We start from the raw sequence: 20509 nt of genomic DNA on the forward strand, positions 1-20509 counted from the left end.
GCCTTGCAGAATTGCTCCCACTATCGCCAGGGGAGGAGAGCTTATGCTATGCAGAGAGAAGGGAGTTGGGCAGCATCCTATCAGGTGACTTTTAACATATCCAGTCACCCGCACCCTTGCCTCTGGGGGAATTATAAGAGTGCAGGAGAAAGAGGGAAGGCAAAACACAGGGTAGCCAGCGTGGAGAGGGGGAGGAATTCACTCAGCCCTTCACCCCGTGGTTAAAGAACAGTCATCCAAAAGCAGCTGCTTTGGCTATTGCTTAGTGCTCACCTGAGTGAATTTGTCAGAATATGAAGAGGCAAAACAACTTCAGTGTCTTGGCTGAGGACCAATTCTGCAGCAGGAGAAATGGATGCTGTATGGTTTTAACACCTCCACCAGAAACCATCTAAACTTTGAAATAAACACAGCACCATGTGACAGACTTGCTTGACAGTATTCTGTATGAATAAATCTAAGGCAAGTGGATTTTTTGTTGCCATGTGACATGAACAACTAAACGTGCAAAGTTCTTTCCTGACAGACAAGTCATTTCACAACATAAATTTTTCAGTCATTTATTGCGTTAGCAGTGACTCCTGTGCCTGTATCCTGCGAGTGTGCAAATGGAGCAGTAGAATAAAGGAAAGACACCACGCAGTGCTACAAAAGTACGCAGTATGCCAAATTCAGTGGGATAGAGTGTCAGTATTTGTCACAGAAGTTAAAAACACCAGAGATCATGATCCTGAAGAGATTAATGTGTTCACTCCTCAACTGGTCAGTATACATATCCTTGCAACAGGAAGGTCTGAAGAGGCAAAGGGTCTGAAAAACTGACCCCATTTAACTGCAGAGGGGTGGGAGGCACCACAGGTTACTCCTGTGGCAGCTGGGACAGGGGATATCCTTTATGCGTACTTAATCCAGCATGAACAAGTCTGGGTGGCTGGATGAATGATTTGATCAAAACAGAAATGCTGCTGGTTTCCAGGCAGTTACACTGTGTAAATGTGGACAGAAGTGAAAAGCTATAAACAGAAAAAGAATGCCCTTCATACTGCAGAACAGAAGCAATGCTGCGGCTCAGGATAAGAAAGATTTATCTGTATATGAGTTGTTAAAATATGGGAAGAAGGAAAGAGGTCTGTCAGGAAGAAAGACTTAGGAGTGAGTTGCCTGCATAGAGAAGGTATCTGAAGTGGACAAAGTCACCATGGCAAATTTTGAGGGATGAAAAGGCAGTCTTGGAGGATTACTAACAGAAGCCCTTCTCCAGAGCTCACTGGAGTCTGGGAGCCTGGAGCAAAGAGATGAGAAAACAAAAAGATCAAACTGCAAGAGTGTCTGAAGGGCTGGGAGTCATCTTGCACTCTCAAAAGCCTCTAACCAAATATGCTTGTAAGTGGATTCCACAATGCATGGGTATGAGGCATCTCCAAGCCGAATTTTACATTCTCTCGCAAATGATTTTAAGATGAGAATGTGGATTTCAGCATAGTGATTTTTCTTGTAAATTTCCATTTTGCCAACATTTTCCAAGCAAAAATCTAAAACCCACAAAAATATTTTGCTTTGTGTGAGATTTTTCCAAGTTGCAGTGTTCGTTAGAATGATGTTAACAGTCCAGATCCATAGCCTTACAGTTTTCTCACATTATCCAATGAACCTCATTCTTCCTCCTGTTGCCCATGGTGTACTGTGGCTAATAGAATCACAGGATGCCTGTGGTAGCTGTAGTCATGGCATATGCGCTCCTGTTAAAATTCCAGTGCTTTTAGAAAGATGATATATGACAACATAGTCAGATGCAATTTGAAAGCAAACCCACCCCAAATTAAAGTATTTTGGTATTTCCAAAATTCTTCCAAAAATACTGTCAGGACAGGGAATTGGTTGTGAGAAGTTAACATACCTGCAAATGCATACCTGGGTTGAACTGTAAGGTCTTCAGAGATTAGGGTAACGAGTCTGTTCCCCATCCAGAGAGAAAGAGTAATGGCAGGCCAACTTGAGGTAAAGGTCTGCTTTGGTATGTGAGGAAGGGTCTGGGAAAACAGGCAGAGTTAGGAGGCAATATCAGTCGTTCTGTGGACAGGTGGCAGGAGGGATTGTGTCATAACTGCCCTGCTTATAGGGCCCTGCTGGAAGGGGTGCTGCCTATGGGGCAGATTGAAAGGGAAGGCAGAGTTCAGACCGGGCCATAACAAGCAGCTGATGAGGCATCCAGACAGGGTCCAGAGTGACCAAATGAAGTACTGCCTCAGCAATAAGAAAGCCAGCGGGGAACAGAGCTGCTTTCCAGGAACACACTGACTAGGAAAAAAGTCTCTGGCTTCTTTTCTTCAGATGGGGTAGCTTAGGCAAAAGAGGACAAAAAGCTTTCAGGGATGCACAAAATCTACCCACTATAAAGGTTTCTAGCACATGGGTGCACCTTACCGCTGGAGCTTTACACTGTAAAAGTTTCACAGTGTTGACTGTGGAAAAAACCCTGTTAGGACCCATTTAGAGAGTTGCCTGTGTGTCCTGTAACTCCGGCTGAAGGTATACTCCCCAGTGCTGCTGTCAATCCTAATGACAGGTCCTGCTAATTGCTCGCTAACTACCACTAGGCAAGTGAGTTTGCACCTAGGGGTGCCTGCTCCACTTTCCATTGCTGGTCTAGAAGCACTGTGAAGGGATGAGCTGCTTCTCACAGTTTTCTTGCTCCCATCTAGCCATACATTTGCTTTTTGTGTCCTTGCTTATTGTGTCCTGTCCAAGTTGTGAAGATGGCATGGATCTCAGCAGTATTGCATATTATGTCTTCTCTGTACTTACTGCTTTTGCAAGCAGGCAACTGTTAAGGAAGTAATCAATTCAGCTACAGCTCACTCTTACCTGGATTTTCACACACAGCACTTCCCTGGGCATGGGATACCTACTGCTAATAAAAACTATGCCAGAGCAAGAAAACTGTAAAGGGAGAGTGAAAGTGTCATTCAAATCACACATCTTACTGGCAGTTCTCTAGTCAGCCTTGAACAGCTTCTTCATTAGCCAAGTTAAAGTAATGAGGGAACTTGGTAAATCTCACAGACAGGGGGGAGATTTCTGAGAGTGGGAGATGCTTTGCTCGAGCAGGAAAATGAAAGACAAGCTCTAACAGGAGAAGTATAAAGCTGCATTGAAGGATCTAAGTGATGAAGGACTAGCTTAGCCTGCACAGTTTGTTGGGACTAGTGCTTTTCTCGTGCCTGTGCTGCATGTGAACTCAGCTGCTTGTGAACGCTAACATTTTACCCTAAAATGCTCTGTTCTGATTCACAGCATTTGGACACTGTCACTTCCAGGTCTTTCAAGCTAAGTTGCTATTCCTTGTTAGGTATAACTCCACTGACAGTAGAAATAAAGGAGACATTTTAACTATTCAAGGCACTGCATACTCTAGGAGGGAGGCAGAGGCTATCTCCTGTACATGCACACGTGTGCAGAGCCATGCACTTCCACCTGTGTGAAATCTGGCATATCTTCTATATACATGCTTGACATGGAAATCCAACTGGCAACACCAGCCTGCCAAACCCTATATTTTTTAGAGACCCAGTATAATTTCATACAGCTGCACAGAAGCAGTACCAACAGCAGTGCTTCTCCATTATTTTCTTTAATTATACTTCTGTGGAGTGAAAGCCATAGGGAAGTGGAGAAACACAGCTCTTCCTGGGGCTCTGAAGAACAAAACATGATATTGCTCTTTGCTCTGACCTTTCACATGCCTTGTCTGTGCCAATTACAGGCTCATGGGCACAGAAAGTTTCTATTAACCTCTGTTAGCACTGCAGTTGGGATGCCCTGTTTTGTTTGACTCCTGAATATCACTACAATAAACCAGCATACACCACTAGAATATTAGGAATCCAGTTTTCACTGCCACATTGGCAGATATCCAGCTATCACGGGTGCATTTCCAGGTCATCACCCTTTGCTTAAGTGTTAGCACAGTCCAGCTTGTCACGTCTCACACCTGAGTTAGTACAATCACACATCTGGTTCATCTCCTGCACTCCCTACTACAGCCGGTTCATCTCTTGCACTTCCTACAGCAAAGCCTGTGGCTCACCCACTTGTAAACCCTGGGCTTTGGCTGATCTGCTCTGGAGTCTCATGTGCCAACAGCATTTGCTCTCTGACCTGATAGGCACTGACCAGTGGCTTCTAGGGTGCAGGAGATATGAAAGAGGAGTAAGGATGGAACTTCAGTGATACTGTGTGCAAATGTGCACAGTGATATGCTTATGCTTTGGTTCATTTAATTATATTAAAGCTTTCTTTGTGTGTGTTAGTCAGATTTTAAATGATGGGTGGAAAGAGGCCTTGTAGCTTACGTTGATTAGAGAATTTCCACATACTGAGCATAGAATTCCTTTAGTTCAGTAGCTTCCTCTGTGATACAGTCCTTTCTTTTGTTTTGAAGAGATTGAAGCACAATACCTCTGTCAGACATCCCCCGTTGCCCCAGGGGGTCTGTATAAGTCTGGTAAGTCAGGCAGTCACTACACACTGAATAGCCAAGTACATTAGTGAGGATGCCTATTCCCATGATGCTGCCTGCTAAGCAGCAGAAGTAACCAGAGTACAACACGAAGATCCATCTTTTATAAGGTGTACCTCCAAAGCACCTTCCATTGCACATATGGGGTCAAACACCAAGCATCTTTTATCTCTAAACTTTAAGCATTCCTCCTGTTCCCTTCTGATCCCTAAGGCGTACAAAGCAGCATGCACAGAAACCAGGCAGGAGCTATGTGTATGCTGATCAGTGGACTGATGTGTATGTGCTGACTGGCCATGTGACTGTTTCCAAATGAGATTCATAGTCTGTTGCTCCTTCAGATGGGGAAAGGTGAAAATTTCATTTGGATTCTTCTCTTTGTGCAGCTTTGGTTCACAGCAAATTTACAGAAACTTCCTTTCCTTTAAAATTCGTTATAAATTGGCCTTTGGAGGGACCAGTGAGTAGACACTGAAAACATAGAAAAATGAAAAAAATAAAATATGACGGCATAAATATTATTTGAGAAGGAAGCTGGGCTGAAATAACATTTTTTTCTATTCCTGCTATAACCATTAGCAACACACACAGAAAATAAAACCCAAAATCTGATTTAGGAAGAATGCCAGCCACTTGGACAATCAGAAAAGAGAGATGCAGGTTAGGCCTTCTCAACATTGGTGTACCTCCTGGAAGCTTCTTGCCCATGGCAAATCCAAGTGCAGCAGCTCTTGTCTACGTGGCAATAAACACTGTATCCATTCATGTCTCCTTGAACATCAGATTCCACATGGGATAGAAACCTCAGAAATGCCCCAGATCCAGACCAGGCTGCTTGACTTTCCTCTGTAATTTTCTGTCAGAGGACAGAAACTGAAAAACAGCTGAATGAGGGAAAAGCTGTTGCCAGGTTGGACATTTAAGCAAATGTTTGTGCCTTGCTAATATTAGAGGAAAGTCTTGACAATGCACTGGATCCTCTGGAAATCTAGCTCCCAGCTGGCACACCAGCCTACACCAAGAGAAGTACCCTTTGAGAGGACACGTAAATGCATGAGGTTAAAAGTCCATGTCAGCAGGAATTCTGACATCCACTTCTCAGATTTCCCCTGCAATAAAATTAAAACCAATGTACCTATACCAAACCCCAATACCTATCGCACCTCTTCCTAAAAATGTTGGAGGACACAGCTTTTTCACAGATCATAAAGAGGTCATAAACTGAGAGTTGTCAAGACTTCAGTCCTTTCTCTTTATTATGGAATGCTGGAATGATTTACAAATGCTTCTCTTAAAAATTCTTTATTACGATATTTTAATGGACACTGCAAGGGTGTTTGTATATGGTAAAGGGGACTCTTGAAGATAGATATCCTCTGGAAGCAAGACAGGTGCTGCAGTATTATGTAAGGGCTCAAGACATTTAAGACGTACCCTCAAAAGTCTGTGTGGGAATATGTCATATTCAGTGCCAATGAATGGAAAATAGCTAAGCAAAAGTATAAATAAAATACAAACTCAAATCTCTCATCTTTGTTAAAGTGAGCCAGGGAGCTGGGAAGGTTAAGTAATCCTGTCAGTTTCCAGGTCTGTGAGATATTCTCTTATCTTCGAGTCCTGTGGCTTTTATAGAAACTGTCTTGTTTGGGATTATTTGTGCTCAGTTTTGTGAGTAGTTTTGATCCCTTTTAATTAGTAAGCATTAATGTTTGGGTTTTTTTTGAACCTGGGTTATTCCCCTACTGCTCCTAAAGACCGCATCATCACTCTGGAATAACATAAGTAGTAATAAAAATGTCTGGGTCTGGGGGAACCCAGTATTTCTTTCTCCACCTATTTTCCCAACCAGTCACTGAAGATTCTGGAATTTCTCAAAGCCACTGTGCAGTGAAGATGCAGTGCTGTGACACAGGGTCAGCCAAATATTCCACTGTCAAAAAGATCAGCTTTGCCTGAGCTCAGCACAAGCACACTGAGAGACAGCCCATCTTGAGAGGAGTCAATTATCTGATCTGGAATAGGAGACAAAGCATGAAGGAAAAAAATCTCATTGGTCACATGAGTGCTTGGAACAGCCAAAGTGCTGGGCAGTCATGGGAATCAACAAAAGCTGAACTGGAAAATGTGGACTTCAGGGAACTAATCACAAAAGGATAATTCCTGGACAATCAGGCATCCATGTTTTTCATCAGATTTCACTGGAAACTGGTCAGCAAAAGCCCTTCTGGTAAAAACTAGACACAAAATCTTGAGAAATTTTGGAGCAAAATGAGTGACCTAAACAGGTAGGAATTTAGGCAGACCTCAATAGCCATGTTAAATTCCATGTGGAACTGAAAAATCACAATTATCTTTTTCTTTTAACTCTATGAAAGCCCATCGAAGTATATAGGTTTAGAGCAGCACTGATGTCAGATCCTTGAAGTGCAATAAAGCTCAGTAAGCATGCTTGGATTTCCCATCAGCTGAGAACTTAGTCAGAATTCTTCCCAGGGGACATTTTTCTTCTGCAGAAGGAACTGGTGCAAGTCTCTGGTGAATTTTGACCTTGTGAAAGGGAAAATTGTTATCACAGTGCTAATACTGAGTCTGGACTATGCCGTAGAACCTGTATTCAGATTCTGTCAAGAAGTCTTACCAATGTTGTTTTAAATAGCCCAGAGCTGTTTTTCTGAGCCATTTCCAGTGTCTCACATAAAACTGTGCACATTTTCACATTTTAATTTCCTTTTAGGTAAAAACTGGAAAATATGGAAGAGAAGTAAACTAAACTCCCTGACAGAGCTCCTGGCAAGGAGAAAGGAGCACACCATGACTGTAGTGACATATAGCAGCTTCAGAAAAGCAAAAAGCCAAATGAATCACTGACGAAATCTTATCATGACATGCCTCCTATGTAAAATATTTCCGTTTTCAGTTGATTTATATGAAAGACAGGAAGAGAGCTCCGCCACCATTAGAAAATTATTCTATCTTTCTGCGAACAGAACCTCTTGGACAAAATCCTGACTTCAGCTGAAAATATTTTTAATCAAGTTTTGCCATTACTTAATTATTGGCTCTTAAGGTGTACTGAAAAAGACACCTGTGGGACTGACAGAATTTAAGTCCCCCTGCAGAGGTGCAAAGAATGAAAACACTCCAGTGTAAGTGACCAAAGCTTCAGTGGTTCTTAAACTTAAACTTTGGGATGCCAAAGTCATGATTTTTAATCTTTTGGGGCTGGCCTAAGTTTGTATCTGGAAGGAGATTACTTCAAGGCTACCAAAGGAGACCATTCACGTTTATGGTCATTCCCATTTAAATGGGTAACAAATTAAGGTCCAAATCTTACAGTAATTCAGAAAGCATTTTTTAAAAATATCTATCCTCTGCCATGTGAGGAGCAATTCCACTAAGAAAACAGTAACTCTGTGACTGAAAGCACAAATGGGTGTATTCAGGCTAATGAGAGCCAAGTGGCAGGATCTTGCTTTTGGTAGACTGGTGGATTGGACTTGGCATTTCTCCTATGGACATCTTTGTTATTAGTGAGGGAGATGTGAAGGCCATCAGCAAAATTGACTGACTTTCTTCTTTATGTAGCAGTGCTTTATTTTTGTTATATGACTGACAGTTACAAGAGAGCTGTACACTTCAGTTAGTGAATGGTTTTGTGAACTTTATGAATTCAGACATTTCTAGGACAGTCTGAGCCATCAATACCTCGTGCCTCTGGCCAAAAAGGGTAAGGAGAAAGCCTGGCGTCATTATAGTCAGAAACCTTCTTATCTGCTTGTCGTGGTTTAAACCCAGTCAGGCAACTCATTCACTCACTCCCCCCCCTTCCTTCCCTCCCCCTACTCCCGGAGGGATGGAGAGAATCAAAAGAATGCAACTCCCGCAGGTTGAGATAAGAACAGTTTAGTAACTAAGGTATAACACAGATCACTACCGCTACCACCAATAATAACAATGATAAAGGAAATAACAAGGGAAGAGAATACAACATCTCACCACCAGCTGTCTGATAACTTGCCCCCCCAGCCCGACCAAGCACCGACCGATACCTCCTCCAACCCTGCAGTCTCCCAGCCCTTCCGGCTAACTCCCCGTTACATCCTGGGCATGACGTGCTGTGGTATGGAATACCTCTTTGGTCAGTTTGGGTCAGGTGTCCTGTCTCTGCCTTCTCTCGGCTTCCGCTCCTCCCTGGCAGAGCATGAGGCTCACAAAGTCCTTGGCCAAACCGAAACATCATTGTTATCATCTCTGTTCCCAAGCCGAAAGTCAAAACACTGCACTGCACCAGCTACCAAGATGGAGAAAAATGACTGCTACTGCTGAACCCAGGACACTGCTGTGCTCTGAAAGAGTACTTGGAAGGAAGAAAGGAGAGTAACAGCAGCCTCATAATGAGCATTGTGCCTGGAGAGGGAGGAAGTGGAGAAGTTAATTAAAAACATCATCTGCTTTAGTTACACAAGTGTTGCCACTGACTATTAACTATGAGCAAGGCAATGTCTGAAGGGGACAGTCTTAAAGTTTTGCGCATAGGTTTGGGATTAGACAGGAGTGTTCAGTATCAGTTCCAATGCCACAGTCCTTGTGATGCCATCTTAGGTTTAGACAGAGCTGAGGTATATCTACCTTTGATTCAGGCAGGAGTAAACAATCTTCTTATTGGGGGATTAATTCCATCTAACTCTAGCTGTCCAGAAATAAGGTATCCATTTCAAGGCTTTCTCTGTCATGACTGGAAGAGTTTTTGCTGCTGCAGAGATTGACTTATGACAGAGACACCGCAGAGCCTATTCTGCAGGGACTAGCTAACTCTGCCTTCTGGATAGCTTTTTCTTCCTCTTGTTTCATTTCACACAATAGAACAATGCTTTGCCTCTTAGATCTCCTCTAGACTCAGAGACTGACACAGACTCACCATCTGCTGTATGAGATATGTCCTAAAATTTGCAAAGTAGCCAGTAACAAGGAAGATGTTCAGGTGGATAATAATTAGGGCAGACTTAGATGAACAATGAGAAGAAATAATGAGAAGAATTTGCTTCTCCTTAAGGAGAAAACTGTGAAACAGAAGTGAGGAAAAACATAACAATTCCTTTGCAGGCCTCCAGAGGCTGTGCAGCAGGTCCTATATTAGCTTTGTCTGCTACATTCTTTAGGGCATTGTAGCTATAATACTGTACATTTGCATTTGAGCTCATGACTCATCTATATGAATATCTAATGAAATAAAGTTGGTGCAAAACATATGATAGTAATGAGCAATAAAGTTGGGCATCAGAGTGCTGTAACTAATAACTGTGAGCAGTCCGTAGCACATAAAGAGCATCTTAAATCAGTCTGCATTACCTGCATAAGGAAGAATGTAAATATGCAGTCATAATCAAAGCTGAAGCATACGTTGAGCTGGAATGTGCAGAGCAGACCAGCAGATTTGAACTGTCATTCATACATACTACAAAAGATGTAACATTTTTGAATCAGTAGTGGTGAAGAAGGTAAGTATAAATTGGCAGGATATCCCTTGGCTTCAGGGGTGCAAATTCAGTTGTAAAGTTCCAGGACCACAAATGCAAATATTAAAGGAAAATATGATGAATAGCAAGAAGTTACAAGAAACAGCAGCTGTGATCCGCTGGACATCACAGCAGGTTGATGTCATGCCAAACATCGGCACCAAGACAGGCAAGAAAGCGTCAGTACTTGTCTAATGTATTTGCATTGTCAGTGAGCTGCAGCTTGATGAGGAAGAGCAAAGGGTGAAATTCCCTGCGTAGACCCATGAGGAATGAGCAGCAATGACAGCTAGCATCTGCTGGAACTAAAATGTGACTGGATCAACCAATAGGACTCCCTTGTTTAGAGATGGCCAGAAGCCTTGCAATTCATACAGTGCTGAAGTTTAAAAGAAGAGACACATTTTTTTGCAAAGACACCTCATTTTTCTTGGCCACCTCTATGGCCAGTAGAAATTTTTCAAGTATTCTAATTTGTGGGTTTTTTGAAGTGATTTGTCTTGAAAAGAAAATTATTTATTTTGGGAGGGGAAAAAAAATAAATTAAAAGCCAGTCTGACAATCACCTCTAGATTTTACTGCCTTAGTTGCCTGTACCCACAGAAAACTTAGTTACTTGTCACATAGAAAACTGTCAAAGAGATTACCAAGCTCTATTTTTTTTCTCTTGTTTCTACAATTTGTTTCATACTTCCACTTTTAAGCCAAAATTCCAATGACTCTGAAGAAATTCTGATTAGTATAAGAATTATTTGCCAAAGAAGAAGGTCTGAAAATAGAGGTTCCAGTGCTGCTCCTTTGCATTACCTTTCCTTCCCCTCAAATGATCCTTTCTCACTCGTTTGGTCAGATAGAAACTGTGAGGAGCAACATTGAAATCTAGAACCAGCAAAATGTATCCTATGAAATTAAATGAAATCACCATGTAGAAAAATGAGAACACAGGATGTCATCACTCCAAGGAGACATGTTTGCAGACAGCAACCTCTGATTGACAGATAGAGTCAAATACAGCCAGGAAAGTTGACTCATCTGACAAGGGGAATATGTATCTATGTGTTTGAGTGTGTGCATGTGTATAATTTTTTACTTATCATGTTGATAGGTTGGGAAGGCCCTAAAAGTGCAAGGTGTACTTGAAACTGATGCACTGTGCTAATCTAAATCCTCTGACCCTGTATGATTGGATATATCTGCATTATAGCATGTAATGGTACAGAAGCATATGCCCATAAAGTCCAAACTGAGTGTGCAATACTCCTGTCTACTGAGCTTTAACAGCTTTGGGCTTTGGACGAAAGCAGTTGCACTACAGTTCAAGGAGCTTACCAGTTCGTTTTCAGAAAGCAGTAAAATCGAGAAGTCTAAACGTTCTAAAGAATTCACAAGGTGTTTTAATACATCGTTTGATCTTCAAAAATTGCCGGTTTTAGCATGTATTATTTTAAGAGTTCTATTCTTTGAAAATGAGTACTCAAGTTAAATTGTGCACTTCCACTTCACCATTGTACAAATGGGAAAACCTTGCCTGGGATTTTTTTCCCATGAATCATCTACCCACAAGTACAGTCTACACCTTCTTCTTGTACTGAAACCTGTGGGCAAGCATACCAGCAATCTTTCAAGCAACCTAATAAGTACCTCTTGCTTTAGCCTGGGTACCCCTATGTACAGGTAATTTTCAGGACTTGTTTCTCTCATTCTGTACCAGGATAAGCATGAATATAAGTCTAAGATGCAAATCCCAAGCTTTTCAGATGAGTGCACTGTGTGTTTCAGCAGTCTTCTCATAGCATCACAAAAAGCCCCTAGAGAGCAGTGTATAAAATGGTGGACAACTGGCAAGAGGCTGTTGCCTTGGTCATTGCTCTTTTAGAAGATAGATGGGCTTCCTGGGGATCCTGTATGAAATGCTGAGATGAATATCCCAACACTATCATTTCAAATGGCAATGAAATGGGAAGGTTATCACAAACTGTCACCATTTATTTATGGTTTGTGTACAGCTGTAATCACAGGTAAATCTGTGAAGATACGAGGACTGCTATGAGTCTAATCCAGGCAGCACAGGAGAGGGGATATGCCTGAGAATTGTACGCAAATACCTAAGAGACCTTTGGGGAGCGCAGGGGAGAAGCACTGCCACTTCACAGCCAGCTCTTGTTCAACCCTAGAGGAAGAAGGGCACAGACTTGTTCCTGTTTTGCAAGGCAATAGACCTGCAAAGCTGCTCAACAGCTGAAGATGTTGACATCTCTTACCTTCTCTCCTGCTGTTTCCCTACCAGATGATGCTTAAACACTTGGAGAGTGCAAAAAGACTTTTACTAGCCTTCTATAGTGCACTGTCAAGCCCACAATAAGACACTACAAGTGTTTGTTATCCCCTACTTAGCTTCAGAGAAGGGACGGTTAGTGTTACTGCTTGATGGAGAGAATGGTGTAGACCCATGATGCAAAAATGTTTCAAGTCCTGCACTGCTCAGGACATGTCTTAGCACAGCTCCCTTCCTAATGCACTAGCTTTAAACCTTCCCAAAACAAAGTAAAACAAATTAATAAATCATTACGCAAAGTATTTCCAGTGGCTTTTCTGAACTTTACTCCTTCAGTTTCTAAGTATCACTTAATGGCCTGTTACTCTTCTCTGTTCTGCAGTTCATGACTAAAATAGAAACGCTACAAAGCTGCAGGGAAGATACTGATGGACAGCTCTGCAAATTGCTCCAGTTGAACCATAAAACTGTCAAACAAATGATGCATGTTGGTTGTGATGGCCCTATGCCTCCCAGAAATAAAGTGAATCTCTAATGGAAGACTTTGCTAAGGAATTAAATATTAAGTAGTGCTTATCCAAGATGGATATCAAAGGGATTAGAGACAAACCACAGGTTTGTAGTTTTTTGTTGGTAGAACAAAAGCTAGAGCATTTATTCCTGACCTTCGGGTTTTTGACTGATTCTGAGCAAGACACACCTATTAGTGAGATGATCATATGGCAAACATCTTTATTCTTTGTTTTGCAAGCGGTAGTGGCCCAATGCTCTTAGTTTTCTTTACCTGTTTCATAAAGCACAATTATAGAAGAGTGCTTATGCTCTCTATTATTGACAGGGTTCCTAACTGAAGATCTTCTAGCAGGTTGCCTCATGAGCTCAAGTGATAGCCATGGAAGGTATAAGGCTACATAGAAATTAAGGCTATACTTGGTGTCAAAGTGGCAAATAGCTTTGTAAGAGAGATACAATTTTGAATACAGTTGGGTTGACTTTTTATACAAAATAAGCTAGCAGAGGGAAAGTCAGACAGACATTTGCTCCTCAGCTCAAGAATACTGCAACTAGGAAAGGACCGCAAGGGTAAGTATACGCCACGTGTAATCCTGCCTGACTCAGGAGGTTCCCTGTTGCAAAGGACTGGCAAACTGGGACTCACCTCTAAGAAACTGCAGAGTGGCTTGGTTCTGATTGCTGATACATAATTCCTCTGGCTGCAGCTTTATCTTCCTTTTGATGCCTTCAGTCCCTGCTGGTTTTGTATGCTATAAGAGTTCACAGCCAAAATTCAGGCAACAGCATTACACCCTGGAGGCTCAGGTACGAATGGCAATCTGGCATTGTGACTTGTCTCTGAAAGGGGATTTTCCTAAATCCTCCAGGGCTGCTTATACTGTGGCTTAGCTCAAGTACCTTAATGCTCTGGAAGAGCAGCAGGGCTCAAGCTGAGTTCTAGAGAGGGTTCCATACATGGTACTGAAGACATTGCCTTTATCCTCACTGGCAGCCAAGGTTTCTGCAGGAGCATTCTTGTTTTCTCCAAACTCTATTTTCTGAGAACACCCAAGGAAGGTGTTAAGCAGGAAGTGGAAGTGCAAACTCAAGTGGCATCTGAGAACCCAGGGGCCAATAGGTGGGGAGCATAAATTCTGCTCTTGGAGGTGGGAAGAAACAACAGACAGGTATCTGGATTTTTTTTTTTTTTTTTGGTGATAACTAAGCCCTAATAATGATGAGGCATTCCAGGGCCTGAGACAGCCTTTGCTTCTTGGATAACTGCACATTCCCACATGGTTGCCGCTGGTCTTTGGGCAGATGGACCGAACAGTCTCTGTTTAAAGTCACATCTCATGCAGTCTAACCAGGGCTCCTACTACAAGGGCTGGTCCTCCTCTTCTTCTCTGTCACTGCTTATCTGCTTCTGCTGTTTCCCATGTGTCATGTCTGACAGCCAGGCAGCTGAAGAGAGGAAAATTCAGCTGGCTGGGTGGGAAGCAACTCTTTTTTTTTGGGTCAGTTTGTTTTCTTCTGGGCTGGCAAGCAGCAGAGATGTGGCACTCTATGGTTCTAGCACCTCGTAGTTTGCAACAGTGAAAGCACAGGGACAGGTGTGGGAGAGAATGAGACCAGACTTGACTCAACAGCCTGCTGTTAGGATGAAGAAGGCACAGTACAAAATTGTGCTCCAATTCATGTATCTTAGTAACTTCTATAGCATGGGCAGCCTTTGTAAAAAGCTAGCTCTCCAGTGATGCTGTCATTTGCAGGAGTCCAGCAAGACATATACACTCATCTTCACCACCTACTTGCTGCCATGCTTGCAATTGTTGGCACCTTACTAAAGGTATCTGTTGATCAGACATATGTGTCTCACATTTGCAGTCTTACCAGCAATGCAGCATGTATCACAGTGCTTCTTTTCTTATGGAAGGCTTGTTTTTAAAGCTCAGCTTATGACAGTGTTGGAGCTATTCCCCAGGACCTGGTGGGCTTTGTGAGCCCGGGATTTGCTTCCTCCTCCTCATTGATTCATTCCCAGCCCTTGGGATGACTACACACTGGATGTAGCCTGCAGCTCATTGTTGCCTTTCCTCTCAAGTCTTATCTTGCTTCAAGGCCTGCAGTACCTCTAGCACTAGGTTTCTGCCCGCAGGCTGTGCAGATTGCAGACATAGCATCTGAACCTCTGATGGTGATTGCCATTGCTTTTCTACAAAGCAGCTGTTATCAGCCCCAGCTAGAAATGGAATGTGGTACATTGGTGTTCTCCTCTGAGGCGCTGAAATCTTGAAGGACCCTGGGCATACCCTAGAGTTGCATGGTCACCCATTTTGGATTAGCAAGGGTTGGTGAGTTAAGTAGAAAACATCTGGTGCTTTATGCCCCTGTGTAGGGTGGGATGTGTCATTTCCACCCAGGGGTTTCAGATTTTTCAGTGCCTGCTACTTTTCTGGTGCCACATCATAATTTTTGTCCAACTCTCACTTTTTGTCTAGAGATACAATGCTGACAAGTTTTACAAGTGTTATACGGCTTTTGCAGTAGACTTTCTGGTAATGCTGTTGCTAATATACAGTGTAGTCTGGGTAGACGCAAACAGCCAGACTCAGACTGATTAAAATATTTCTCAGCCCTTCACAAGTGCTTTCCTTCTCATTACTTAGTTTACCTAAGATGTGATTAGGAGGTCTTGTTATCACCTCTGTAGAATACAATGAATTTAACCAGTATTGTGGGTATTCTTGCAATTCTAGACACCAACTGTGTGCATATCTTTAATATCCCAAAGCTAGATACATTCAAGGACAGGATTTGACACCTCCCTGTATTGGTGATATCTGTCATTCTACCCTGGCTTTCACCCAAGTGTATATTGGATAGGGTTGCTCAGTAAATCCATTCCCATTTTTCCAGGGCATGGCTCTTATTAGTCAGATGTGACCTCCTAACCCATCTTGATTCAACATGACTAAAGGGCCTTGCTGTGCTGCAGTTCAGCACTGTACATCTACTCTTGTCTTCAGATATAAACTGATACATATAATTTTGTCATTACCAGTATTAGGCCAAGGGCTTTACATTAACCTAACAGTGTGTTGTCTTAGGGTTTGTCTTGGCTGATATGATTTTAGGTGTGGTAATGATTTTTTGGTGGTCAGGTGACTGTTTTCTACAATTTTTAAGCTTATCTTGGTGGATACCATCAAGGGTAGAATGTGGGAGAGCACAGCAAGAGCCAGCTGCTCCCTGAGGCTGCGGGAGCTAAGGGGGCTAACACAGCCATCAACGGCCTGACCAGCTCCATCTACTGCCTCTGAACAGAGGAGCAGGGCACGCACTTGTAGGGACCTGCTATGATTGCATTGGTTGTCTCAAACATTTGGCTGACACTGCATGGTAAGGAAGTTGTGGTTGGAAAAGAGGCCCTGTGGAGGTGGGGCAGTACTTCTCTGAGCCAACTTGCCGCTGTGCAACTGAAACTTATATCTGCACCAAGAAAAATGTCACCCCAACAGAGGGAGCTTCAAGACCACAACAGACTCCAATGATCCCACTAATTTTTGGAAGATTCTAGAAGGCTAATGTTAGAATTAGCATGTTACCATCACCTTATTTTACATAGTGGGTGTAAGCCAGAAGGAAAGGACTATAAGAAAGGTGGTCTCTTGCTGACTCCAGACCCTCCAGGTGGCAGAACCAACACTGGATCCTGGACTGGTGATCACTCCTCTTCTTTCTCTGCTTTCCTTCTTTTCTCTGCTTTTCTCTTCCTAGATACCAAAATGGTATACAAGTTTTGTTATAATAACTGAAACTGTCTCTGCTGGATGTCACAAAGATGTAGCTGAAAGCAAGACTCTGGCCTATTCTTTTTACTTCACTTTTCTGTTTTACTCAGTGAAGCCTATTCTGTACTTATGCACAAAGACTTTGTAATGTTCATACAGAGTAAACATGAAGTTAGAAAGAAAAAAGCACAACTTTCTCTTATCATCACCCATGCCTTTTGATAGGCAAAAGTGTGAATGTCCCAAACCATATAGAGGGCCATGAGGTTTCAGAATAGCCCAACTGTCAGAAGCTTGATTCTGAATATGAGGAGGAAAACATGCCTACAAGGATGGAAGAGAAAGGATTCACGCCTGTGTAAGGAGCAGGCAGAACCCTCCTCAGTTAGCTTTCATTGGAGATGTTGTGCTAGGCAACAAAATAATTTTGGCAGCAATGTACCAGCAGAAGAAGCTGCATGGCCTGAGAAGTGCCCATCAGAAGTTTTGCATCTAGCTGTAGGAGGGAACCACACTGTCTGCAACTGCCTGATTCTGTATGTGCACTGAATCTGAAAAGGTAAATCTGATTTATGCTCTGTCAGCACCTTTCTTTTGCCTAAGTTGGAATAGGTAAAGACCAGAAGGGAAACTCAGATCCTGTGGTCTAACAGTAGTAGTACTGTATGCTGCCATTCAAAGAACATTGACTGTTGGATCTTCTTCAGCAGTTAGTACTGTTTGCATGGTACTAAGCAAGTGGTCAAGGTCGAATCACTTGTAGCTGGGCAAAAGCAAATCTTTGAGCTATGGTTACAGATTCCAGATGCTCCCAGCTGCTACAAGATTTGTGTCAGCTTCTGTTTTGCACCTGATTCAGGAGGCAATACTTATTATCTCTATATCTGTTTATAATGTGTCTGTTGACTTACCATTTGTCGTAATGCTTGGTAAAAAGAATTCAACAGACACTTTTTTTTTTTTTTTTTTTTGTGAATTAGAATTAAATTGTTCGCATTCGGTCTGACAGCAAGTTTTGGAAATCTGCGATGCTGATTGTGTAATATCAGTGATGCAACTCAACAAATTAACAAATACAGGTTTGGAAGTCTTTCCAGAAACAGAAAGGCACAAGATTTATACATTTTCACTTGTTTATTCCTCAGGACATGGATTGTAACTAAAGTTTTGTGTGGGCTGTGGAGAAGCAGAGACAAACATAACCATGAAATCCTCTAGGAAACTCAGAATGGCTGCTCTTTCAGTCCTCAGATATACATCATAAGAAATAAGCATTTAGAAAGTCCATCTACAGCGCCTCTGTTATCAGATGCATTTAAAGCCCTTTGCCATACTAAGATCAACAAACGTGTTTAGACTGAAGAAGCAGACATAGTCTGAATTCTGTTAAAGCGCTTTTTCAGGGAAGGCTGTTCACCCGCACTACTGTGCGAAGCTACTTCTTACAGGCCTGTCAACTTAGAGCACGAGGACATGACAATAGACAAGACAATACTCCCCTCCTGTGGTACCCAAGAGAAACGCATCAGCGACATCGGCACGCCGTGCCGCAACTGCAGGGAAGTAACTCCTGCTCACTGGCCACCACCACCGCACCAACCAACCAAAGGACCAGACACCTGGGCTTCAGGCGAAGACGTTACTAATTTTTACACGTCCTTTTCTTTTTTACAGGAGTGGGTAAGGATAGGATAGGGTAGGATAGGATAGGACAAGGGAGAATGGCTTTAAGCTGACAGAATCGGTTTAGGTTGGATATACGAAATAGATCTTTACTGTGAGAGTAGTGAAGCACTGGAACAGGTTACTCAAGAAGTGATAAGTGCTCCATCCCTGGCAGTGTTCAAGGCCAGGTTGGACAGAGCCTTGGGTGACACAGTCTAGTGTGAGATGTCCCTGCCCATGGCAGGAAGGCTGGACCCAGACAATTCCCAAAGTCCTTTCCAACCCAAACCACCCTACGACTCTGCGGGTCTATGGAACTACCCGAGCAGCGCTTCCGCCTGCGAGCTCCCCGCCCTCACCGCTGCCTTTGGGGGCGGGACCCGTCGTGGGCGGGAGCCGCTATTCCTGTCGCGTCCGTGGCGCGTCGGTAGCAGGCGCCGGCGTCTCCTGACCCGGCCCGCCATGGCGCTGGTACTTTGGCTGGCCGTGCAGCTTGGCGCCGGCTCTGCGGCGTACGTGGTGTCCGTGGATGCTCGGCGAGCCGAGCGGCCCCTGGCGCACTTCTGGAGGAGCACTGGCTTCTGGTAAGCGCGCAGCCCTGCCGCCGGCCAGAGCAGCCGGGGTGGAGCCGGGTGCCTCTAGCCCTCCTCCAGCAGAGGGTCTCCAGGGAGTGCGAACGAGGCCCCTCTGAAGCAGCCTGGGCCCTTCCCGGCCTTCTGGTGTGGGGTCAGGGGTCCGGCACCTCGCCGCCCTTCGCTGCGCACCCTGTGCTGTGTTACATATGTGGAGCTGGACAAGGGACTGGACAGAGAGTGAAAACAAAGCAGACCACAAGACAGGGCCGGTCGCCAACCCCCCTCTGACTTGCGCCCTTGCTTCTAGTGCAAGGTCATGTGAAGTCCTTCCCCTTCCCCAGCACAGTACATGTGGTGATACTCGGCACTCATTCCCTTTCCTTTTCGTAGTTTCCACTGTCACAGCCCCTACGTAGGCCAGGGCGAAGCTTCCCTGCCTGTCAGTTGTAGGAGTTTGTTCTTGCAGGACACTTCGAAGCATGCACCATCTTCCTGATGTGGCCAGTGAGTCAGGGGGCATGCACAAATCTCGCCTCCACGACTTCATACCCTCGTAGTGCTTTGTGTCTCAGAGGAAGCCCTGTCTTGCTGATCTAACTGGGGTTGAGCGGGCTTCAAGTTTTGTGGGATAAACGAAGGCTTCTGGCAGGCTTAAAAGCAAAAGATGGTATCCTCCTCAGCCATGTTCAAATCTTACTCTAAACTAGTCATGAATAGGACAAGGGGTAATGGGTACAAACTGGAACACAAGAGGTTCCACTTAAACTTGAGAAGAAACTTCTTCTCAGTGAGGGTGACGGAACACTGAACAGGCTGCCTAGGGAGGTTGTGGAGTCTCCTTCCCTGGAGACATTCAAAACCCACCTGGACGCATTCCTGTGTAACATTATCTAGGTGTTCCTGCTCCGGCAGGGGGATTGGACTAGATGATCTTTCGAGGTCCCTTCCAATCTCTAACATACTGTGATACTGTGATGAATTCCTTCATTTAGACATACAGTGGACAAAATAACGGTTGCAGGAAGAAGAGTTACATCAGGGATAGAGGAATCTGCAGTGTGTGCTTTGGATGAAAAAGACTCTGTGCACTTTTTTTTGTGTAATGCATAAAGATAGCCAAAGCAGAAGTTGACAACTTTTCCATTAGTTTTCCCTGTCAGTGGGAAAACAGAAATGTTTGGGCTGTCTGGATCATTTTTTTTTTCCCTTTGGCTGTTTCATTTTTTGTTTTAATACTTGTAATGTTAGGAAACATTAATGAAAAACTGTCTTAAAGAATAGTATGTTTTGCCCATTTTAACTGCAGCCTAAGAAACACCTGAGATTTTAATTGTGTGAAAGAAACTTTGGAAAACTGCAAGCATGAAAAGCATGTGAGGGGAAGGTGGAGGACGAGCAGCAGAGGCAGGGGCTCTCCATGTGTCAGCAGCTGTTCAGTTATGATACCTGGCCAGCGCTGGTATTTCTCAAGGTAGGATCCCAGCTCTTTTGAAGGCTCACACTGTAACACAGCTATGTGCAAGTTGTGAAAACTTCTTTTCTAGTCATGGTTTCACAAAGTTGAGCAAAGGCACAGCCATGGATCAGTAGTTGATAAAATCTGTGAGCAAGGCTTAAACAAGTGGGAGCAAGTTCTCTGGGATGGGCAATTTCTACTCAGAACAGGAAAG

The 20509-nt window shown here is 43.5% G+C and overlaps 1 protein-coding gene across 2 annotated transcripts in view; it reads left to right on the plus strand.

Moving 5' to 3' along the window:
• The first annotated feature begins 18691 nt into the window (after nucleotides 1–18691).
• Nucleotides 18692–20509, plus strand: part of IDUA (alpha-L-iduronidase) — a 44401-nt gene continuing 42583 nt past the window's right edge. For both annotated transcript variants that reach the window (XR_009743675.1, XM_061455050.1), the window contains exon 1: nucleotides 18692–18848. Coding sequence is in view for 1 of the 2 variants with exons in the window: in XM_061455050.1 (XP_061311034.1) it covers nucleotides 18727–18848 (122 nt within the window). In the remaining variant the exon portion in view is untranslated. The remainder of the gene's footprint in view (nucleotides 18849–20509) is intronic.

This window comes from Pezoporus flaviventris, unplaced genomic scaffold (genome assembly GCF_033815535.1).
Source record: "Pezoporus flaviventris isolate CSIRO_AGI_PZ_B2104156 unplaced genomic scaffold, CSIRO_AGI_Pfla_v1 ptg000018l, whole genome shotgun sequence".
Classification (NCBI taxonomy): Eukaryota; Metazoa; Chordata; class Aves; order Psittaciformes; family Psittacidae; genus Pezoporus; species Pezoporus flaviventris.